The following is a 24463-nucleotide window of genomic DNA, read 5'->3' as shown; positions in this document are numbered from 1 at the left end:
GAGCTGACACATTAACTACTGTACTTCTAAGTCCTAGTCTAGATGAGAATGCAGTGTGATTTATAATGGAAAGGGAATGTGCTCTGCACTGAAAACACTTTGTCAAGAAAATTATGAAATAGATTTATTTCACTCTTTATTCCTTGTGGTTTGGGGATTTGTTTGTTTGTTTTCTTTTTTTCTTTTTTTTGATTACTAATGCAGTTAGACTTTTACACTCCTTTGCCAATCCAGCACCAACAACACAAGCATATTACTAATTGTTACTAATACCAGATGTGCATTATTTATTTTTTTTTTTGTAGATTGAATCCCGCAAGAGAGTTGCAAAAACAGTGCTGGTGCTTGTTGCTTTGTTTGCCTTTTGCTGGCTGCCTAACCACATCCTCTACCTGTACCGCTCCTTTACATACCACGCTTCCGTGGACGCTTCCACCTTCCATCTGATAGCCACGATTTTCTCCCGCGCCTTGGCCTTCAGCAATTCCTGCATCAATCCCTTTGCCCTTTATTGGCTGAGTAAAAGTTTCCGGCAACATTTTAAAAAGCAAGTCTTGTGCTGCAGGGCAGTGTTTCATAGAAAGCCTCCCAGTGCCACCCAGAGCAATTCTCCCACCAGAGCCCTGTCAGTCACGGGCAGCACCCACGGCTCGGAAATCAGTGTCACACTGCTAACAGATTACAGCATCACCAAAGAGGAGGAGAGCGTTTAGCTCACGTGGGATGAAGGGCAGAGCCTTTACAGTCAAGTCACTGCCACTGGGACCCTGGAAAGAGGTGCCATAGCTTGACCTGTCCGTGAAAGTGTGTTCACCAGGAGTTCCTCATTTTTAAAAATGTACAATAAAGAAATCAAACCAAGTGGGAAAAGAAGCTGCAACAGCTGAACTTTCCAGCATAAGCTCAAAGGGATGCCTTATGTTCCCAAGCATGAACACAGATCCCTAGATGGAATTCCTGGACTGGGCAGGAGAAGAGTTAGCAGAGTTGGTGCAAGAATTGGCTGTGAGGATGGGTTTTTCTTGGTGACTTGCTCTTTGACTTGTGACTGAGAGCTCCCTCTGATAAGTACTTACATCTACAGCAAGCAAGGAAAACCACCTGGTCATAGCACGATCAACCAGGCAGAATTCAAATTTATTTATTTTCTTGTCCTGAATGTTAAATATCGGTAAACTCTTCAGAAAGGATGCTAACACGAAAGAAGGCTAAGGTTTGTAGCACTGTGAAGTAAAAAAGTAAAGTATTATGGGCCAGATTCACAGTAGCCTTTGCTTTGTCAGTGACTTTGAAACTCTGGCTAAGAGCTGACTGCTGTGTAGTGGGAAGGGTGATCTTCACTGTTCCTAAGGAAGTCAAGGAAACCAGCGGGTGATCATTTCTCTGTGAAAACTATAATAATCTTTAACAACACTTGTAAAATTCTTTGTGACCTATGGGTAAAACATCTCAATAGAGTTCTTTATTGTTTAACATCAAGAACTATCGATTTAACATCAAGAAATTGGGGTGGATCTGTATCAGAGTTCTAGCTGGGATGCACAGTGAATGCTCAAATGTGCCCTCCTGCCTTACTTTGCTCTGTCTCCCAGAGTGGTCTTGAGTGTACAATCTGAATTTCTCTCAAATGAAACTCTATGTCCAGTCCATGGAACCAGACTAGAACAAGTTTGAAGTAAAAACTGTACAGTGTGGAGGGTCAGACCAACCCTTTACCTGCACAGATCCACTCCTGCTGTAGTGTTCGTGGTTGTACCTAAGTGGTCTGCACATGTTCAAGCATGCTGGGAGAGCTGAATTTTTTTATTTTACTAGTTTTCTATTCTTCAAGTTGTATCCCTTTTTAATATTGGGATAGACTGTCTTACTGAGCATAGGCCTTCTAATCTCAAATCCACCGATTTCATGACTTGGCTTGCAGAGACAAGTCAGGACAGCCTGTCCAAGTTCAGCAGCACTGCTGGCAGGGACTGCCTTCCCAGAAGGAAATACAGGAGGCAAGTCTTCCTATCCCATGTTACAAAAAAGTTGAATGACACTTAATGAGTTTTGTGTTCTCTGAGCCAAAATTTTGTTCTGTGGAAGTTGTGTTGTGGATAGAAAACACAATAGATTTTCCATCCCTTAAACTAAGGGACTTCTATTTCAAAATAATTTGTGCATTGAAGAATAGAACAGAAGTTGCAACATATGAATTAAAATAATTCTGTCAGCCACAGATGCTTCAATTTTAGCTAACCCTTGAAGGTATAACCCGCCTCCAGCTGCACAGAGCCCCTAACAACACATGGCTGGAAATCCATCCACCCATGCACTGTTATCTGAGTTCATTATAAGATGAGAAAATCTATTTACAGTCTCTCTCTGTTGATGGCCCTAATCATAAAAATAAAACCAAACTATAAATCCCAGGGGCATTGGAATACAACCTCTGTAGTCATCGTAAACCAGTTAATGACAGAACAGTTTAGTCCCATCAGGCCTGGCCTTTTTTTACTACACTACTCATGTTGCAAGCTGAAAGACTACAAGAACTAATTTTCAAATGGATTCTTCCTTTTATTGTATCAATTTTACAGCAGGATAGGATCACTGAAATAAATGGAAATATAATAGCACAGAAATATGATTTATGTCAAAGCAGACTCCAGAGACCTTATTTTACTCTCTTTGTCTTAATGCAACACACTCCTGGTAGTGAGCTATGTACAAATATAACAAACATATTGAACTGATATTTTCTCCTTCTCTTTTTTCTCCATGGAGCTGAAGGGTGAGACTGAAATAAGTAGATAAGCCCACACACTTATGAACCTACATTTGTCTTCCTGGATCTTACTACAGGGAATTCTAGACAAAAGCAAACATTACGGTTTTACAGTTCCTTACATCATTCTTTATTCTAGCTTAGTAAAGCCTTTGGGAAACAAATCTGCTACATGTTTCTGGACTTCACAATTTGTCTCTGTTGGAAACCAGATTTCCCACTGCAAAATCCTTGGCTACACCTCAGAGCAGTCCTTAAAAACCACAGTTTCCTAATTCACCATTTTTCTTGTCTTGCATGCAGCTACTTTTTGCTTGTGGATGGTCTATCTATTGCTAATATATCGTTACAAAACTGATGGGTTTGCTATATCCTGCACATGTTTTTGTTAAAGACTGGCAATATTTCAAGCCATAATTTAATTATTCTGTGTACTTTATGCTTTGATAATTCTGTATTTTCAAATCTTCATGACGTTGTATTGGAGTAATATATTGATCAACATATATTTTTATCTAAACAATCTGATATTATTCATTTCATCTACTCCCCACAATATAATTATCCCTAAGATGTCCCCACATTAACATAATTGGATTTAGGGCAAAAAGGGTTGTTTTCTTTGCAATCTTTTCTTAGTGTTTCAAAGCCAGGTTCTTTCACCCCTAACTAATACAAGTGTAATTCTATAAGAGTATGTGCAAATAATCATCTATTTACAGAAATACTGAGAGTTATTTTGCAAAGAATTGGAATGAATAATTAGGGGTTCACTATTCACGTCCACAGTGTAAGAACGGGTAGAAAAATGGCACAAAATGCTGAAAAGCAAGATTCCCTCAAAGGTCTTGTTCATGCAGAGTCTTATTGAGTAAGCAAATACAATTTCTAGGATGTAGGGTTTTTTACAGTTTGTTTTGTGAATGAGATGTACACATTTCATATTCACATTAGTTTTTAAATCAATACTCTGTGCTGTCATAAGATGCCAGTTTAGTTATAAAAAAAAAAAACCCAAATCCACAAAAATTAACACATCCATGTCAAAGCAGTGCTACAGTGTAACTGACTGCATCTCCAGCAAATGGCACAGGGTATTAAAGTCAGTTACACAATTATAGCCATTTTAAAGCGCCCACTTCTCTTCTCATAGAAACTGCTTTGTTCTGTTTTATTTTACAAGGGTTGCCTGCTGACACTTGTGTGTTTCTGCTAAGGATATTACAATTAAAGAATAAGCCAAAGTTACACACAATTATGGTACTTGCACATTTCAATCAGTGGTACTTAAAAAATACAATCTGGGCTCTAATAAGTGTTTAGTTACGGGCCCTGCCACTGATGGGCCCCTCAGTGCAAGGTGAACTGTGAAGTGGAATTTCTGTGCACAGGACAGGACAGTGAATTTTTAGCGCATCTGTACTGGTCCCCTAATTTTTCACACTGTGAATTTTTCACACTCTTCCTCACTCTCACTAGTCTGTGTAACAACTACAGGTACCAGCTCCATGGAATGCCCAAAGAGGAATAACCTCTCTGTACTTAACCACTAATTACTGCCTCCTTAATTTAACATAACAAAGAAGATCAAGCAAAGAGTGTTTACCTAATTAAGTATTAGCTAGTGATTTGCTGCTTCCCCTCTAACAGACAGCAAAACACCACTTCAGGAAAACCTAGGTATCCCTACTTTTAGTGGATGGCATCTCTAGACCGACAATCAGCTCTGATGAGCCAAGATTGCCTTGTGTAACACAGAAGAGACAGACACAGATACAGAATCATGCTAATGCTTCCTTTTAATATTTACTTTGAGACATCTTCTTAGGATTTAAAACACCATTTCTTGACAGCTTACACTGATCCAAGCTGTGGGACACTTGAGCCCATCCCCAGAACACGCAGCTTGGAGCAGCAGTGCTTGTGCAGCCATGAGCTGTGTCGTTTCCAGGATGTGACTGAGGGGAAAGCTGTCTCGACTCCAAGAAGTGATGTGTTTCCAGCCGAATCAGCTCCCTGGGCTGGCCCTCTGTGCAGTCTTTACTGAGGAGGAAGGGAACAGATGGTGGTGACACCACACGAGGCTGCGCCGCAGCAGCTGCCGTCACACACGCTCTCATCTCGGGAAGCGTGAGGACTCGAGGCAGCGTGTCCTCACAGCCACGTTAAAGTGTGCAGATAGATCTGCCTTGCACTGACCCTCCTGCACACAAGCACGCTCTCATTCCTGTCGGATTGAGATTAAATCTGAATTTCCTGCTCCCCACAACAGTGTCTCTCTGTAGGCAGATCTGAACTCTAGGGAACCTGTACTGCCTGGGCACAGACCTCACTGCAATCACTCAGAGTTATAAACATAAAAAACCCTGCCAGAATGAAACAAGCAGGTTAAGACTTAAATTGTATCACTCTTACAATGTCTGAGGCTATGATTATCTTATTTCCAAACATACATCCAATTCCAAATTTTATAAGTAACCACAGTTTATGTCGAGCCTCTCACGCTCCTCTCCAGAATCCAATAACTGTTTGAAAGCGAAGACAAATGTCCTTTAAGCTGTCAGTTTATAAGTGATCACAAAGCAATCTTTGGACAACTACCATAATAGCCCTGCCAAGAGAAAATTCTTGAAGCATCAAAGATGTCATTAACTAGGCTGGATGTTCTTTGTGCGACAGCCAAAGGTTACTAGAACTCTATATTTATATCCTCAGCAAATTCATCTGACAGCCTGTTGCCCAGGCAGGGAGCTGATGTTGGTCTTTCCCTACAGAGCTTCAGATCTCATGTCTTTGATTTTATTATCATTCCAGACTGTATGACAGTAAAGTTATATTTGTTCCTGGAATACTGATTTCCAGAAAACGTCTGAATATCCTTTTTATTTCTGAGTGGAAAGATTGCTTTGCCCCTGGCAACCGGCCACTGCCAGCTTTGATGGGGCTGTTCAGCTCAATTTTCATTTAAAACAGGTGGCTATTTTAATACCCAGGGTTTATAGTTCTAGGTTAAGTTTTGCAAAACAACCTAATCAGTGTGCTTCTTCATCCCCTGAATAAAACACTTTTAAATACCATTAGCCATTAAATTTGGGTTTCACGTCTGGGCTAAACTGTGAAAACCACTAGATGGCACTGAATGAAGGTCTTTTAAAAGCTGATTTGCGTGAGAAAATTGCATTTAACTAATTGCAGTCTTCATTAGTGCAAACTAATTCTGCGTTTTGAAGCTAAGCCTCATCCCGCTGTCCAAGCGTACCAGCCCTTTCCAAGGGGAGCACAACAGCCACGGCAGGACACCCTTAGCCAAGGGAGGAGCAAGAAACAACGTGATTTCTTGACATTTCGCATGCCATTTTTGTTTCATTTATCTTTTCGGTTTTGCCTTTGCCCCAGTAGGACACGAGGACACCGTCAGTGCCAGACGATGCCCAGCACAGACAGGAGCCGCTTCACTGCCCAGGGCACAATGCTGCCCAGGCATCGCAGCAGGGAGTACTTTTAGTGCTTCGCGTCCCAAACTTTTATTTATCGTGCAAGCAAAGCTGCATCAGCGCCCATGCAAAGCCCATCAAGGCACAGCTTCTCGCCCTCAGCTGTCTGGCGCATCAGGGGCAGCCGCCCTCACGCCGAGCCCCTGCCCGTGGTGAAGCAGCGCTGCAGCCGAGGGAAACGGAAGAGAAAGGGAACGGGAAGGAGGCAATGCCGGTGCCTCGTCCCGCCCCAGCTCCCCTCGCCCTCAGGGCCCGTCCGGGCCGCGCTCGGGGCCCGCCCACAGGCGGGAAAACACGCCCCGCCCCCTGCACGAGCCCGCCCCGCCCTCCCGGGGAAAGGCTTCTCATTGGCTTCGCCGTTCCCCGCGTGACCCGCCAGCGCCTCGCTCATTGGCTGCGGGGCGGGGCAGGGGGGCGGGGCGGGAGAAAACACCCCGGTGGCGGCGGCGGGCGGGGCAGGGGCGTTTCCGGTGCTGCGCGCGCGGCGGGGTCCGGCACGGTCGCGGCGGGGCCGCGCGCACGGCGGCCGCGTGAGGGGGTCCGCGCGCGCTCCCGCCGGCCACAGGGGCGGGGCCGCCGGCGCGCGCCCCAGGCCGCGGCCGCGCAGCGAGCGCGGGTGGCCCGGGCCCGGCGCGGGTTGTACGGGCCCGGCGCGGGTTGTACGGGCCCGGCGCGGGTGGCCCAGGCCCGGCGCGGGTGGCCCAGGCCCGGCGCGGGTGGCCCAGGCCCGGCGCGGGTGGCCGAGGCCCGGCTCAGGTGGCCCGGGCCTGGCGCGGGTGCCGAGTCCCGCCGAACGGGGCAGGATGAGCGGCGAGGACGGGAACGAGGAGTTCTACCGGCAGCTGCAGCTGCAGCAGCAGTACGAGGCCGAGGCCGAGCCCGGCAAGGGCGAGGACGAGTCCGACCCCTTCACGTACGTGGACCCGGCGGACGGGGCCGCCTACGAGTGGGACCGGGAGAAGAAGGCCTGGTTCCCCAAGGTGGGTGCGGGGGTCCCCGGGAGGGTGAGGAGGAGGAGGAGCGGTCGGGGCTGGGTCCCCTCGCCACGGAGCTGTCCTCGTTCGGCCCCGCTGGTGTCTGCTGAGGGTTCGGTGGCACCGAAACCCCCCTTTTTACAGGAAGAACCGTCTCCGCCTGTGACCGGCTGCGATTTCGTTGTGAAGAGCTGTGTCTCAGCTGTGTCTCAGCTCCTCGCCTTGGCTGAGCATCTGTGGAGTTGCTCGAGCCTGGCATGAAGTCACAGTTATATTTGTGGGTCTTGGTCCGTGCTGCCTTTAGGTCTCTTTGTCGCAGTAGCTGTGGTGATCTTTTTTGTGGGCAGGGAAGTGTCTCTTAAGATGTCTAGATGAAAATATATCCTTTCTAGACAAAAGTATGTCCCTCTTTCATTATTACCTGAAAATAATGTCTTGTACAGGTGTGTTTTTCCATCTCCTTCAGTCACAGAAGCGCACTTGAAAATTGTGTTTGTCTTACCTAGTGGCATTCCACAGCATGGAAACACGTCACAGTTTTTCACCTTGTTTTTTTTTTTTTATTATTAAATATTTTCAGTGTAAAAAAATTGTCTTGCTATAACAGCGTGTTACTTCAAAGGGAGAAGGGACATAGGTTTAATTAGTTGAGCAAATCTGCTGATCTGCAAGTGAAATAGTGGTTTTCTTACCATATAACAATGCATGAAGGCAATTAATTTAGTATTAAGACGTTTTATGGCGTCTGCTTGATACTTGCAATGTGCCAGCTCTAGTTTGTGACTGTGAATTCATTGCAATTCAGAGAATCTGAGTGAGAATGAAGCCTGTAGTGCCAAGTTTGAATGTGTGTAAACCTAGGAAGGTGTCTGGAGCAGATGGCTTATGGAGGGGTAAAAGCATTGAGAAATCCAGACGCACAAAGTGGAGCACTGAGTATCCCTGGCTCCCTCTGGAGTGCTATATCCAGTAAGCACAGTAACTTGTAAAAGGGTTCTTCCTTTTTTTTTTCACTTGTTTCTTCCCCCCTTTCTCACCTAGTTTTTAAAATTTTTCTCCTCTCAGTATCATTTGACTTTCCCAAGTGCCTTTCTTATCTCTTCTGTCTTGGAAAGGAGATAACATTAAAGGTTGGACAGGTTAAATAAAAGCAGTGAAGTTCACTAGTAAATATGATGTGTAGGAGAAGTTGGTGACCTGTCAAAATGACCCACAGAGCTTCACAAAGATTCTTCACTGAGCTAGACACCAGTGTCTCAGGTTACTTCTTCTGCCTGTTGATTATTCAACAGGATGTTTTATCAAAATAAATTGGAGAGCCCACAGGAGCCAGAAGTTGTAGTACTTTCTCCATGAGCAGTAATAAAGTTCTTAATCTCTTTTTCTTGACAAAAGATGAAAATATGACTGGTCTAAGTAACCATCATCTACAGACTGGGACTGCACTGCTGCTCTGCTTTGGGAGTTGTGGCTGCTGAGCTTCCACTAAAGCACATTTCAAGGCAGTGCAAAAAGTGAATGATATTAACAGTCAACATTCCCCAGAAAAATTTGGAAACAGTCAAATATTTAATAGAAACAATTGTAACCTCATTTATTGTTTCATTGCTTTTCTCTCAGTGGTACTGTATTGATGAATACCAAGTCCTTCATGGACATATCACAAAATAGCACAAGGAATTCATCTGGTGCCTGCATCACTTGCTGTGAAAGTACAGATGTTGGCTGTCATCTGCAGGCACAGGGTATCTGTTCTTCATTTGGTTAATCTATTCCTTTCCATTTCGGTGGGACCAGCAGTTAATTACATGCTCACATGACCTGTAGTGTTCTGTTTCTTTTCCTATAAGCTTGATCACCCCAAACTGTATAATTGTGTGGGTGTGCAGATAGAACTGATCTCTCTGTGATGTTTTCCACCAGAACTGGACTGAAGCCCCAAGTAACAAATTCTGTGAATCGGTGTTTGTCTTGCAGGCACAGCACGACTGACATAAGTTCCAATAAAAACCTTTATGCTTGTATAAATACCTTTGTGCTTGCAAAAAACGCATTTTAAAATGAGGCAACTGTAGTGGTTATATGGTAGGATGATATTATGCAAAAAAACATCTCTGTTATTGACTGGTAAAATTTGACAGTCCATGGTAGGTAATTTGCTAAGAATAAAAATGAGCTGAACATAAGAACACAGTTCCTCCTGAAGCTGAAAGATAATCCTACTGCAGGAAGGTGGTTGTTGCAGGTTTAATCACTAATTTATCAGTAAGTTCTCTGATGAAAATTAATAATCCTGTTCACCAGAAAGTACAAAAGCTTCTTAATTTTCTGGATCTCATCATTTGTGACACTGAGGATTGCTAAGGTTGCTTGTGTCAAATATAATGAACCTGGTTTGAGCACAATGTCTTCACTAAATATGGTTGCACTTTTTCTTTCTCTTGACGTGACATTGTGTTATGTCGTGTCTGTAAGAGCAGCCACTTACATTCCTTATCGAGGTGTGTTGCAAATCTTGTTTAGCCTGGGAGCTATTTTGTGCTAAACTTTAAAGTTATATGGGGCTCTGTGGCATCTTGCATTATTCCTGACAAACCTCTTACTGTCAGGTCTGCATTTTTGATTTGTCATAATAGAAGTCTAGAGTTGAAACATGAAGCTTCGAGTCACTGTGAAGATGGGAGGTTGCATTATCATCATGGACACAATAGTTCAATGGCATCAGGTTTTGTTCCCTATTGAATGCAGATGAACCAAGCGCGGCACAAGTCAGAGATAAAATTTTCAGAGGTTAAGGCTCAGCTTTGGGAATAAATCCTTTCAGAGTGTGTAACTTCAGAAAATCCTTCATAATGCAGGGATGTGGCAAAAGCAGCTCTGTCTCTTTGCATGGGATTGCTGGTGGCTTGTATTAAAATTTACCTGGCTGGAGGTACTGGGTATGATTTTTAGGGGTTTTTTATTTTGACCTCTAAAACATAGGCATTAGCCAATCCTAAATTTTACCCAAATATAGTCTCTCTCTAGAAGAGAAGAAGCTAATTATCTATTAGTAGGATATGAAGTAAAGCATGTGGCCTTAGAAACAGTGTGTTAAGATACATCTCTCTCTAAGTGCAATATTTACTGTCTGTCAACACAAATACATGTCCTCTCTGGAAGTGATTCCATGAAAAGGCAGATGCCAGTGTCTGTCATTCATCATCTGTGGATAAGTTGTTGACTTACTGTCAGTGTCACTTTATCTCTTCACCATGGCCAGCAGCATTTGGTTTCTGTCCTTCAGGCAGGTCCAATTTATGTGGAAAGCAGAAAGCTTGGTTTGAAAAAAGGCAGAACTTGTGAAATGTTTGTGTAAAAACTTCATGTGCTGTGTGGAATTAGCGTGTTGGTCTCGTTCAGGTAACGCCTGAACTGGCTGTTGCAAAGATGATTTAAAACCAGTTTTAAAATACTGGATTGGAAAGTGACCATCACCTATCTAACATGAAAACACAAACCTGAATTTGTAGTTCTTTAAAAGGTTTGATTAATTTTCCTAATTTCTTTTCAGATAACAGAAGATTTCCTGGCAACCTATCATGCCAACTATGGCTTCCATGCAAATGAGACAGACACTTCATCTGCTTCTGGCACAACCAGTGAAAGTAAGCAACCAGTAAGTTCTAAGACAGCAGGAACACAACCATCAGCAAATGAGAAAGGACCAAAACAAACAGATCCAAAACAAAAATCAGAAAAAAGGAAGCTGGAGCCAGGTAAGTAGACAAAGTATTTCCCTGTGTTTAGCTGTGACATGTATAATAATGAGTGAAAACTGGCAATTGTTTGGTGTTGTCCAGTACAGCAAAGATATGGGTTCTGCTGAAAATTTCCAGATAGTTCTAAAATTGTGTGGTACTTCATAGGTATCCTCCTAAATCTGTATGCAAGGTGGAAAAAAGCATGTTCAGAGCTTCCCCTTGAGGAAGCAAAAATTGCTAGAAATCTGATAGAATATAAACATTAGCCTATGCTGCCATGTTTAACATATTACCATAACTTAATTAAAACTCTTGTGTTTAGGATGGTTTCACGTTGAAGAAGACAGAAACACAAATGTTTATGTGACAGGTAAGTGTTTATTTATCTACTTTGAGCTAAAGATGGTAAAAGAGACTCGTAAATGTCTCTGATATTCTCTAGTCAATCTGCCACTTGCAAGCTACTTAATGTTATGTTCCTGACTGCATGATGTCTTGGTGACCTTTAAATTGCAGATGTAGGAGAGTAGTAGAAGGGACATGCTCTGTGCTTTTGTCTGCTAAATGTGATATTCTGTGAGCTGTGTCAGCCAAGTCATTAATTAGTTTGGGTTTTTAAGCAAAATAATTTCTGCAGGCTCTTAGGGGATAGGATAATGAAAAGTTTACAACCAGATAGTGCATCAACTGTAAACATCACTTAACCTTTAATTTCATTTGATTTAATAAATGCATAATTAAATTACTAGGTAAGAAAGAGGAAACGGTAAAAAAAAAAAAAAGCCTTGGAATAGAATGATTAAGTAATGGGGAAGCTTGAATGAAATGATCTGTGCACTAATTGTGGTGTTTCTCGGCCTATTTTGGATTGTGGGGAGCTATCCTTAGATGCATATACAAAAGTATGTTTAGTAGCTCTCAGCAGTCACAGAAATGAACTCTCTTGAATTCTCAAAAATCTTCATCCAGGCCAAACTAGCATTGAACATCCACATCATTTTCTTATCCATTTTGGTGTTTGTTTTTTCTTCTTGCCCTCAGTTTAAAGTTCAGACCTTATAAAGTCTGTACATTTTCAGTTGCTCTTTTTGTCGAATTTGTAGGTGGAGAAAATAGTTGTCAGTTTATAGGTTGGGGTTTTTCTTTGGTCCACAGACCACATTCAAGCCTTTGGTTTGAATTTGTTTTGCAGGTTTACCTCCAGACATTACAAAAGATGAATTTGTACAAGTCATGTCAAAATGTGGTATCATAATGCGAGATCCTCAGACAGAAGAACACAAAATCAAACTGTACAAAGATAAGGAAGGAAATCTTAAAGGAGACGGCCTCTGTTGCTATCTGAAGGTCAGTGGGGCACCAAAATGTAGTTTTCCTTCCCACCGAAGGTACTTTGTGGCCACTGTTTCAGAATCATATTCAGAAGATTGTTGAAACATCTGAAGTGTAACTTAAAATTTAGGTTTAAGGTAATTTCATTAATCCAGAAATGCCCACTTGTGCACCTCATTTGTGTCCTCTTGTCCAACCCCACCCTCTCCCTGAAAGTGGCCATAATAGCTGCTGACCACGTTTCTCTGCATGTTCCTCTCTGGTGTTAACAGTGCTTATGGGGTGAAATGGGGGACTGTTTACCTTTTACTTTGAAAATGTGCCACTGTGTAACTGATGATACTGGATACCAAGGACTGTAGTCCTGTATTTACAGCTTTCAGTTGAGAACTGCTTGATTTCAGAACTCTGTTACATTTTTTATTAAGCTATAAAAGTTTAGGCTGCAGTATTATTTCCTTCATGTGTTTCACTTGTGGTTGGTGCTTCCAAGTGCAACCTGCTGTAATTCTTCAGGAAAAGCACCAGGCAGTGCTAAATCCAATGTCCTGTAGTCTGTGCTGTTTTGTAATTGGAGTAGTTAAGGCTGTTCAGTGCACAAATATAAAAACAGGCTCCACTCCAAAGGACTTGCAGGAAAATATTAAAAATTACGTGAGAGTCTCAACATCTGATGTTCATGGAAAAGTGATACAAGCTTTATAGGAAATCAGCCCCCTGAAGTATTTTTATTCTTTCTTTTAAGTTCATCAGCTTGCCTGATGGTTGCAGTTTAATTTCTGTGACATATTTGAATTACCTGTGTGCAGTTGCTTTTGGGAGCATTAATCAATTATAACAGGAGTGAAGAAATACTGGGTTTTGATCAAGAAGGCATTACCAGCTGTGTGTCAGGAGATTTGGAAGAGAAGTGGCCTTTTCAGTGACAGGGACCTGACACTTAGCACAATACACTTAATGCCACGTTACTGGGATCATTTGACTGTGCCATGTGCTTTAAAGCTTGTGCTGTCTTTTATCTTCAAATAGAGAGAATCAGTTCAACTTGCACTGAGGCTTCTGGATGAAGCAGAAATCCGAGGCTACAAATTGCATGTGGAAGTTGCAAAGTTCCAACTGAAGGGGGAGTATGATGCAAGCAAAAAGAAGAAGAAATGTAAAGACTACAAGAAGAAGCTGTCTCAGCAGCAGAAGTTTGTATTTTTTATTTCAGTAAAATATTGCTTGAATTCTAAGTGCTATTAGTAAAGTGCTGCTTTCTTTCAAATGCAGTGCTAAGCTATGGAAAAGTTAAAGTCTTATCTGACAGTGAAATAACTATGGCACATTTAAAGGGGAGGAGGTACTCCTAAATTAAATGTTAATATAATGAGTTTCTTTTTAACTTAAACATTAAAATAATACATAGGGAGCCATGGTCCTTTAAGGTATAGAAGAAAATATTACAACTCTGGGGAGATAAGACACTTCTCAGTGTGTGAGTGTGGAAGATAACCTGTCACGATATCTGGGCTTGCTGTTAGAAGGTCATAACACTGACTGCCCACATATATTCTGTACCATGATGCATTCAGTTACAAAGGGCAAAAGATGCTTGGCTGCCACAGGAGAAAGTACTAAAATATCTCTTGTAGATTGCCCCAGACATCTATCTCTAGTATAAAATACACTGATTTTTGAATTGTACCTTGATTCATTGCTTTTGTCACTTCAAAACTGTTTTTCTGCCTTTTGGAACCAAGAAGATGCAGATTAAAGAAGAAAGAAGTTTGAACTTTTGATATTTTGATGAAAGCAACATTCCACTGAACATTGTAAATAGTAATGCAGAAGTGCTTTGCCATAGTAAAGGGAGCAAAGGCTACTTGATATCTTATCTATTGAAAACAGGCATAGCTTGAAATGTATCTGCCCCAAGGATGCATTGGCAATTCTTGCTGTAAGAGGTCTCCAGTGTGGAGATGGTGTATGAAAATAATGAAACTGCATTTGACAGCAATTTGTGTGAATAAAAGGACTGTGTTCCTTTTGAGTTGAAGAGCATAATTTACTGGTAAAACTACTCTTGTTGGGAACCCATGTTTTCTTTAGCTAAAGTAGGAGATGTATGTGAGAAGGCAAAGCCCTAGAACAGGTGCCCTGAGTTACATGACCAGTTTGTGGCACTGTGGAACAAAGCACATCTTACAGCAGTACCTGTGTAAGAGTCAAGGTGTTCTTGCATGTTTGTTTAAATAAAAGCAGTTAAGTTTTACCAAAGGGAATAGTCAATCTCCTTCTTTTACAAAGTAAGTTAGGGAAAAATGGCAAAATATCAACATTTTAATTGTACTTCTTAGCAACTGATTCCTGTATCTGAGCTGAATCTAGGAAGGAATTAAAACTTCAAAATTATTTTCTTTGTGTTTAAAAAAATGCTTTCATTTTTGCAATAATTTATTATTGTAAATAATTTATTATTCTTTGAGCTTTTAAGTACCTTAAAAGATCAGTTGCTTTGTAGAAGTGGTAAACCTGGGTAATTATTGTATGTTTTAGAAGAATAACTTAACGCTTTGTGTCAAAAATACGTGTTGATGTGTTGCAAAAAACGCCAAATTAATAATTTTTTTTCAACAAATACTTGTAGAAACTGAAGAGAGCCGCAACAATATCTTCTTACTGTTGCTTCATTTCATTAGACAGCTGGATTGGAGGCCGGAGAAGAAAGATGGTGCAACTCGAATGCGACATGAGCGCATCGTTATTATCAGGAATATGTTTCACCCAAAGGACTTTGAGGTAGGAAGGTGCAGTTTGCTACTGTAGACTGTGCTGTTAATAGTTAACATTGTCTGAACTTTCTGCCACACAAATTTTAGCAAAATTTTAAGCAGATGAGAACCAGGGCATTCTCCTGTACCAAACATCTGCTTGAAATTCATTCAGTTCTCTGAAAAACAAGAAAAAGATGTTGGTAAGAATGTACTTTTCAAATCAGCCTTTTTCACTGTCTGTATCCTGATAATATTCCTTTCTGGGATGGAAAGAGTAGTAAACAACAGTTACTGTTAGAATGGAGAAACCAGCACAAAATAACTTTGTTAATAAGTAGCATTTATTAAAATCAAATAAGAACTGTCTGCCAACTCTTAAGTGGCTTTGAAAATGCAGCATAACAGCACTTAGTTTATGAACTTCTGATAGGTTGGCAGATGGGTTCCATTAGTGACTGAGCAAAAATAAAGCTGAGAGAAGTGAGTTCTTGTGTTTAATTAAAGCTGTGTGACTGCTTTGCAGGAGGATCCCTTAGTGCTAAATGAGATCAGAGAAGATCTGCGGACAGAGTGTGAAAAGTTTGGACAAGTCAAGAAGGTTCTCATATTTGATGTAGGTATTTTTACATGCTATGTTGGCAGAACTGATGTAATGTGCAAAGCTGCAAAACATTTAGGCTGCTTTAAATATGAGTGGAGTGTTTATTTGGTTTTGTATGTTTATTTCATGGAAACTTGACTTAGTCTTTCAGTATTTTAAAACTGGTTTGGAATTTAATGTCTAAGCACCCATCATCTTCAGCCTAAGAGAAGGCAAACTAACTCTTCCGAAGAACTTGAATACAAGTTACAAGTTTGAAAGTGTATAAATACATTTATTTGTAACTAAGCTAGCTGAAACATTTCCTGTTTCCTGTGTTAAAAAACTGTATTCTGTTTGCCAGTAGAACACAATATGTAAACCTGGAAACTGATATTTTCAAACACGACTATGTATTATCAGAATGGAGCCATAATCTGATTTTGTAGCACAATCTAAAAGATACTGGAATAAGTACACTGGTTAGAATATTACTAAATGAAAGTTGTCTCTCCTTACAGCGACACCCTGATGGTGTGGCTTCTGTGTCATTTAAAGAAGCCACAGAAGCTGATCTGTGCAAGCTCACTCTGAATGGAAGGTGGTTTGGTGGCCGTCAGCTCAGTGCTGAAACGTGGGATGGTGTAACAGATTATCAGGTAGCCTTTCCTGGTCCTATTTCATCAAATATTTCTTCCAAACCATAAATCTGTTTTAACTCTGAAAGTGTTTGCCATCCCCTTCCCCTGCCCACCCCTGCACTATCTTGCTTCTCCTCGAAAACTGCTAGAATGTCCCCAAAAAATCATTCTGAATTACTCAACTTAGCAAAAAATTAAAGGCCCTGTTTTGTGTGTTAGAGATGTCAGTTTGGAGGATTATCTACTGCGTGTACAGATCATTTGTTCACAGTCAGCAGATCAACGTTTGTATAATTTTATCTGTGTAAATACTCATTTAGACAAGGATGACTTCAAAATGATGTGTATTAACATCTCTCTAATAGGTGGAGGAGACTGCAAGAGAAAGGGAAGAAAGGCTGAAGGTGTGGGAGTCATTTTTAGGGGATCCTGATGCCAAGGAGCAGCAAACCACATCTGATTCGGATTCTGCATCAAGTAGCGTTAAAGTGCCCGAAGGCAAACAACCTCCCGGAGTTAATGACACACCTAAGGAGGGTGCAAATGATGAAGCTCCTAAGAGTGAGAATAATGGTGAGGGCATTAATGAAGATGGAGCTCCATCCACAGACAGCAGCCTTGCAGGCAGTGATGGTGAAGCTGATACATAGCACCTTTAATGCTTTACGAAAGCATGATTTTTAGGGTGATGTTTGAGTTGATCCCTTTCTTCAGGGTGACTGCAGACAATATTCATATGAATATAGGCATATTAGAATGTCATCAACTGTGTGCTTTGAAGTTTTCATTAAAAGCAGTATTTAATGAGGTTCTAAAAGTTTGTATTAATTGGCTGTTCAGGTAAAGTAACTCAAGTTGCCAAGAATGCAGTAAAACTCATCAGGCTTCTTTTGTTCTAACTATGCTTGTCAAGTGTTTCATCATGTGAGTGTGAAATACGTTCTAACCCTTAAGTTTATGTAACTGTATGTAACTTAAGTAATGCAAAGCTATTACAAGATTTGTGGATTTTACTGTTAATTTTCCTGTACCCCTTGGAACTCAACATTTCATCTTTAAAAATGATTTGTGTCCTGAGTACTTTGCTTCATTTTATGGAACAGATGCTGTGATACATCTGGGGTGAATGCATTGGATGTGTTGCTATTCATTAGGTAGCAAATGATAAGAGTACTACCAAGTCACAAAACAGACAGCATTACCATAGCCACCCTCAGGCAAACTGAGTGAAGATAGATTATTAAATCACAGCATTCAGTAAATTTTACTTTTTCCTTCCCCTGTTTAGATATTTTGTTGATGTTAGATAGAGGCTGGAATTATGTCAAGGAGACTAGAAATGCATGAGCACACACATTCTAGGACATAATGAAATAGATAGATCTTAAACTCTCATGGTCTGTATGCAGTAGGTATCAAAATAGGCTTTTGATTTTTGTGGTGGCTTTATTAGTTTTTGCTTATATGTTAAAGGGTTTTGTTCCATTTCGTTAGCATGATGGGTGTAAGTTCTCAACATTTTAGTTTAGCCCTGCATGCTCTTCAGAGTGGGGAGGATCTTCCATATTTCATAAGATTTAAAAGGCTTTTGGCAGCTCAAACTACAGTTTATTGTGCAGAAGTTAGAAAACTTGAAAACACGCTTTCAAATAATGCTCTTAAAAAGCAGATGCTAGCCCTCTTAGAAATATTCCCAAAAGCAAGGATTTAGAAGGCATTCTAACTTCAGGTATCTTAATATGGGGCAGGCTATCAGAAATAACTGAGGGAGCTGTTCTGGGCATAGTCATTCTTAATTTAGAATCCTGTTATTTTGATAAGTAAGGATAGAAAAATATGGATTTAGGCACTAAATAATTAAAATACTGGTACTAAATTCATAGCACGCTGTTCATATGGATGGTTACCAGTACACATTTGTAAGGAGGATCTGTTCAATTGTTTTAATTCATATTGGATTGCAAGAAACTATAGATGCTAATTCTGTGTTTTGATCATGAGGTATTTAGAATACTCTGAAAATTTGTGCTCTGAGATTACCATATATATTTTTTCCAGAAGTCTATATGGTATATAAATACGTAATCAGTATGTGTGGGTAGCTATGCTAACCAAGACATCTAAGTTAACACCTGCCATAAGTTACATCTATTTGTGACAAAAAATACCTGATTTTACAACAGAGATTATATTTGAATTCAGAGGTTAAAAGTCTGGGGGCTCATTATAAGCTGGCATGACAAATTTCCATTTTTGAGTTGCATTATAAGGAAGAGCTGTAGCTCTTGCCAGCCAAAAGAGTCCTGTTTCCAAGTGTGAGTTGTATGTTTCAGCAAAGCAGGTGTTTGAAGAATTCAGGGGATCTGAAACACTGCCTGCTTATTAGCTGCACGTGCTGGCATATTCTGATACATCTCTGGGTTGTGTTGGTTCTGCCTTAGTTATTTTTGTTGGTAGTAAGCACCACAGACCTTTGAGAGCTGGGAGTGTTTGTGTACGAGGAGTGTGAGTTAATGTGGTGGGTATTGCTTTCAGTGCTCCTTTTTTCCTTCCAGCTTCTAGACTCCAGGCTTTAGATCGATTACTCTCGTGTTTTGTTTGCTTTGGTTTTTTTTTTAAAGGAGCCCAGTCATGTAACACTACACAGTTAAATCACCTGTTTTACAGTGGAATTGCAACTGATGTAGGGAAACTTGTGGACAAATGTATAAAACTTGTACAGTTCTATGAAGCCTTATCATGGTATCAGATATGAAAAATAAGGTTAGTGTAGTGTATTATTTGAGAAATAAAGAATCCGTTTATGTGCAGTGACCTTCCTCTCTGCGATTGATGTACACATTTGACTGACTTGTTGCAGAAGTCCAGTGTGATGTCAGTCCTTTCACCTTTCTCTCTAGACCTCACACCGAAATAGAGCACCAAGAAAGACTGAGACCAAATGCTTTACTGGCTTTCCTATTAACCGGGGTTCTTAAGTAAATAAAAACTGTTTTTCCATGCAAATACGTTGTTCTGAAGTGTGGCATTACACTCAGACTGGTGTTTTCCTTTTGTCTACCTCTGTTTTCCCCTGTAAAATGTAAAAATATATTTTTATAAACTACTCATTGAGTTACTGCATTTAGTAGTCCAAGGAGAGGTTAATGCAGCTGTAACTTTCTTTTCAGCAGATTTTCATTCAGACTGAATTCTTTTGACATTTTCCTTTTTGAAATGATGCAAATTTTTATAAATTAATCTGAACAGAAATAAAAAATCACAAAAGTTAAAATTACTATTTTGAAGTATGACTATGGAAATCTTGTTGTATAGAGCAGTAATGTTTAATACCAAATTTTAACAAATCTGAAGCTGAACAAGGTGAGTTGCTTCTTAAACTTACATATTTTTCTGACTGACCAGCATCATACATAAATTGGTAAGAAGTTAAAAAACCCAATGGAATTTTCTCTGTATTTGTTCTTTAATTGAAAGTGCTGTTTAATTACTTTTCTTGCTCACTAGAAGTGACAAAATCAAACTTTTTGCTCAGTTTCTAATGTATTTTAGGCTTTTGGTGAGAGGTTCATTGTAAGAGATTCTGCCTCCTTCCCTCTGAAAATGATGAAAACAATAACCAACAGCAGGCTGAAACAATTTGTGGATAATCTTTGTTGCTCAGCAGGGACAGAGTATTAACTGATCCTTCAGTATAATTCAACAACCATCACTGTTTTAACCATACTGTCCAAAATCATTACTTAGCTTCAAGAAGCATTGGTAGTTTGTTTTACAGTCAACTGCTCTTCAGTGCTTTGCTGGCAAGGAAGTTTTATGGGGTTATGGGTATTATTCACCAGAGATGACGTGGCTTGAGGAGCAAGGCCAAGGTAGACACCTGGAAACAAAAAGCCCCAAAAGAAAAGGGTTTCTTGAAGGCTTTCTCTTTTTCTCACAGGTTCTGGAATGTTCATATACAGCTGTAAAGAGAGAATTAGTTTCATTTTGCATCAAAATGTTTATCTGTTTCTCCTGCCTTTTTTTTTGAAATTACTTTTTTTAATTGAATTTCAGTCCCTCGTACAGCTTACATTTTGTATAAGGATTGCAATTCACTTAAAATCATTGGTATGTTAAATGCAGTGCATTTTAGCTAAATGTCCTAGACATTATTCAGTTAACCTACTTACAATTACAAATAATTCACTTAATTCACTTTACTTGAAGGTATTGGATGCTTCATAGAAACCCAAACTTGCCTTTAAATTTTCCAGCAAAATAGATATTCGTACTCTGAATTCTTGAACCTAAACAAAACAAGTTGGAAAAAAAATTAAAAATACTTACCTATAGATGCTAATTGGATTTTAAGCTCTCATTTCTGAATTTGAGGAAACATACTGCAGTATGGGAAAAGAATTCTGTGAGTTGTGTACTTGTGTTGATTGGACTTGTGTGTATTTTAGTGCTCATTATACATGGCTTGAAGTCTTACTGTCAGGATACTCTGAAAGTTCTGTAAAACATTTATAGAGTTACGAAATCTTTTGCAGCAAATTGGTTTTTTGCTCATTCTGTAATAAAGTATATTGTTAGATTAAACTTTTCAATAAGTTGACTTGGAATTTTTTCTGACTGGTGATTTTTCTTTCGATGAATTGATCATTTTCATTTATCCTTTAGAAAACCAACATTTAAAAACAAATGGTATTTGAATATTATCTGGACTTGTGACAGTGTCTGAGAATCCCTTGGTTTGTCTTCAGTTTGTTTCTTAAAGGGGTTGTGTTTTATACTACCTTTTTAATAAACAAAGTCGTGAACAGAACAAGTCTTTGCTGATTAGTTTTGAGATAATGTATTTGCCATTTTTTTCCTCAGTAAAATATACTGTAGCCTTTGGTGCAGAGGGACTTTTACAGAGCACATGTGTTAGCAAGCCAGAGCTTTCCAGCTGGATCCAGCAGAGGTGTGGCTGGAACTGTAAGTGGGATATGGTATTTGTTCCCTATTTGTGGGTTTTGTCTTCTTCCTGGCTTGATGTGTTAATGGACCTGCACAGATATAAAAGAAGCAGAAGGGATGACAGCATACACTATAGTTATAAATGAGATTGTGGGGTTTTTATTTGTTGAAGACAAGTAGAATTTCAATTTTGATTCTCAGAAATAAAGATTTTTTTTCCAGGTTTTTTTTTGTTCTTCAAAGCTTTGACACTTTGGATTATAATCCCATTTTAGCCAGTAGTTCCTTCTAGGAGCTTTAAACTGATGCCATTTTAACAACCTGACTAATGCTTTACCTGCCAACATGAGAGGGAGTTTCTGAATGAGGTCCTGAAAAACTTGAGCAGAAGAAACCTCTGCTGTATGAGCTAGTTTAGAAAAGGGGATCAGAGAAGAAGTGATGGAAGATGTTGAGAGCTCTTGGCCCTGCTGATGGACTGGAATCCAGTCTGTCTCACAATGAAAATGTGTTTATGCAAAGAGTGTGTCAATAAAAGGCTAAGCACTACCACGGGAATCTCAGCCTGGTAGTTAAGTTGGTCTGGGAGATGGCAGAGGGCGGATTCATATGTATTTAGGCAGAGGGAATTGGGTTTTGCTCTCCTGCTTTCTGGGTGAGTAAACAAACTGCTAAGCTACTCTATAAAACATATAATGTCACCAGTTTGGTGACTCTAGTTCCCAAGGTATTTTTTCCAGCTGATACTGGCAAGTTTGACCCTGTTACAGCATTTCTGGAATGACTGCAATTGGGTAATTTTGGTAAACCTGCTACAAAAAAAACCCCCAAACTCTTTTTCCTTCTATAGCCCTTGGAGAACAAGAATATTTTTATTTTCTGAAGATTTCTGCAGTCATTTAAACAGATCCAGTGAGGAAGAGAGAGAAAATCAGTTACCAAGTTTTTCTGGGTTTTTCAAGTTTACTGAATATGTCCTAGCCTGGCATAAGAAAAACCTTTATCATCCTGGCCACGTTTGGTTCTTTGCCGTAACTTCTTTATCATCCTACTCTAAACTCTTCCAAAGTCCACAGTCTTCTTTATTGTGTACACATTGTCATCCAAAAAAAAAAAAAAAAAAAGGCAACCAAACCAATCAACAAACCCAAACCTACTTACAATCCTATTTTCCTCATTCCTGAAACCTCCTAACCTGGTTGACTTGTTGGAGTGCATTTCATGCATTCTTAGCAGATAGGCTGAAGGAAACGCCTTGTTCACGCGCAGCTGGAGGCTAAAAAGTGTGTAGGGAGTTCATGAACGTGGCTTGTCTCCTGCTGCAGTCGCTGCAGAGCACACACAGCCTGCCGGGCCCCGGGAAGGATCCCAAACTGCTGGACACACCATGACCGTCCCGCAGCCGGAATATCTCCCTGGTGTGACACCGCTCCTGACAGTGAGTTAAGGTAGGAGAGAGAACTCAGGGGTAATTCCAACCCACGTTCACTGACTTTCTCAAATGTTCCCTTATTTGTTCCCTTATCTCTGGATGAAAGAGAATGCCTGCTTGTTAAGTTGTTGCTTAATACGTGGGAAGTGGAAATTTTTTTTAATTTGTTTTTAAAACTGGTTTGAGCTCCGTGAAACCAAGAACAGAGAGAGTTCCCTGTCTGAAGCTTCGGTGATGGGCAGTCAATACTGCGAACAAGGGTGGGGAATGTGAGAGACATTGTAAAGCATTATCACTTGTGATGAGCCATCAACAAACACCTCTCTTAAGCCTCTGTTGACGACACCTCCTTGTCCACCTGAAGGACAAATAACTTTGACAATTACTTGCACTATTCTGCCATAATTAATCCATTCTGAGAGCAGTGTGAGGTGAGCTGAGTCTGCTTCATCCTGGGCTCCACTTCTACTCCACTTTGACAATAGTTTGTGGCAGACACAAGTTGGAAGGAAGGATTTCTGCCTTCTTTTGAAGACTTCCTGCTGGAAGATGGAAGAATAGGAAGTTCAGGTAATGAAGACTGCTACAAATGTAGCTCCTCTCTGCTGGGACATTATATATGTTCTTCATATGCATATGATCCTGAGGGGACTGAGATGTAACCTAGGTTATATCCAACCTTCCTATGGCTACTTGTTGGAAAGAACAGGAGGTTTTCAAAGGAAATGATAAAACAAAAATGAGACAGATGACCTTTCTTCTTTAAAATATATTATTTTTACGGCATTGCCACAATTCACACAAGCTGCTGCACAGCAATGAACGGTGCTAAAGGAGCTCAGAATTAATGTCAGGAGCCAGTTAAGCGTGTTAGTGAAAGTGGTACAAAGACACAATGGCTTGCACTGAGTGAGGAACAGGAAAAATGAACCTCTGGGCCAGAGCTAATGCTCTCTAAATTGTATGTTGATGTGTAGTGTTGGAGCAGGGTAAGGAAGAGCTGGTTTGCTGCTTGCTGTTGGGATGGCCTGATGTCCTTTCTCAGGCCATGTGATCGCCAAGCTTTCACTGCTTTGGTTGGAATTTTCAATGGCAAGTGTTGGCCTCCAGCTGAGCAACCAGAAAGTCCATTCACCTAAATAGTGGGTTGCTTTCTAAAACAAGATTGGGGAAAAAATAGAGCCTCTTCCTGTGCTTGAAGTTCTTCCAGTTGTTTGGCTACATTGTGCTAGTTCCTGCTCCCCTCATGGGCCTTGGGAAGGTGCCTGGAAATCGGGAAGAAGTTTTTTTGGTGTAAGTTTTCCATGTCTGGGAAAGCTGGGTCAGTTTTAAAATTGTGAAAGATTATCTTCTGAATCAGATGACTATTAAAGTACGCCCTTGCATTTTGTGGCTGGTGACCAACCTGAACCTGTCCTGTTCCCAGCGCTGTGTTTAGGTGGATGTGAGGCCGGAGCTGGGGCAAAGCAATAGAAATCCCAAGATAAGGACTGAGGAACTCCCGAGTTTGAACACAGTTGGCAGTTGATGGCAGGGGATTAGGGCTGGCTGAGCAAGGGACCGTGAAGCAGGGAGAACTGAACAGAGCACATGGGGCAGGGAGATAGAGGTGACAAGCAAAGCTAGACATAGAAGCAAGTGATAAACATGGACGAGAAGTTTGTAGTTGAAGGATTAAAATGGGGATAGATTATGGTTTGATAACCTTAATCCTTATATTTCTTAATGCCTGTTACTTGGCTTTGCAGCCTGAACAGTCTTTTCATGTGTAAGAAATTCTGAGAGACCATTTGAAGG

General features: G+C 40.5%; 2 protein-coding genes across 3 annotated transcripts in view; both read left to right on the top strand.

Annotated features, from left to right (window-relative positions):
* The window catches only part of BRS3 (bombesin receptor subtype 3), a 478452-nt gene that overhangs the window by 3889 nt on the left and 450100 nt on the right, over positions 1 to 24463 (top strand). Inside the window, exon 3 of one of the 2 annotated variants that reach the window (XR_007628325.1) lies at positions 306 to 2051. Coding sequence is in view for 1 of the 2 variants with exons in the window: in XM_050310678.1 (XP_050166635.1) it covers positions 306 to 713 (408 nt within the window). In the remaining variant the exon portion in view is untranslated. Of the gene's footprint in view, positions 1 to 305; positions 3291 to 24463 lie in introns of those variants that run through there. The other variant, XM_050310678.1, reaches the window with a different exon arrangement.
* HTATSF1 (HIV-1 Tat specific factor 1) lies at positions 6976 to 20894 on the top strand. The gene is made up of 9 exons (XM_050310677.1): positions 6976 to 7241; positions 10789 to 10993; positions 11301 to 11348; positions 12171 to 12325; positions 13340 to 13503; positions 14992 to 15091; positions 15590 to 15679; positions 16168 to 16305; positions 16653 to 20894. The coding sequence occupies exons 1-9, from the start codon at positions 7065 to 7067 to the stop codon at positions 16935 to 16937; spliced, it is 1362 nt and encodes a 453-aa protein (XP_050166634.1). The 5' UTR covers positions 6976 to 7064; the 3' UTR covers positions 16938 to 20894.

This window comes from Myiozetetes cayanensis, unplaced genomic scaffold, assembly GCF_022539395.1.
Source record: "Myiozetetes cayanensis isolate MyiCay16 unplaced genomic scaffold, myiCay2020 scf15, whole genome shotgun sequence".
Lineage (NCBI taxonomy): Eukaryota > Metazoa > Chordata > Aves > Passeriformes > Tyrannidae > Myiozetetes > Myiozetetes cayanensis.
This window is presented reverse-complemented; position numbering and strand designations above follow the sequence as displayed.

What these genes read in the sequence shown, in the direction of transcription:
- HTATSF1 (XM_050310677.1), top strand. Translation starts at nt 7,065, where the DNA reads ATGAGCGGCGAGGACGGGAACGAGGAGTTCTACCGGCAGCTGCAGCTG. An exon ending in AAGCTGTCTCAGCAGCAGAA is followed by an intron (nt 13,504 to 14,991) that starts GTTTGTATTTTT and finishes TCATTTCATTAG; the next exon opens with ACAGCTGGATTGGAGGCCGG. An exon ending in AGAAGGTTCTCATATTTGAT is followed by an intron (nt 15,680 to 16,167) that starts GTAGGTATTTTT and finishes CTCTCCTTACAG; the next exon opens with CGACACCCTGATGGTGTGGC.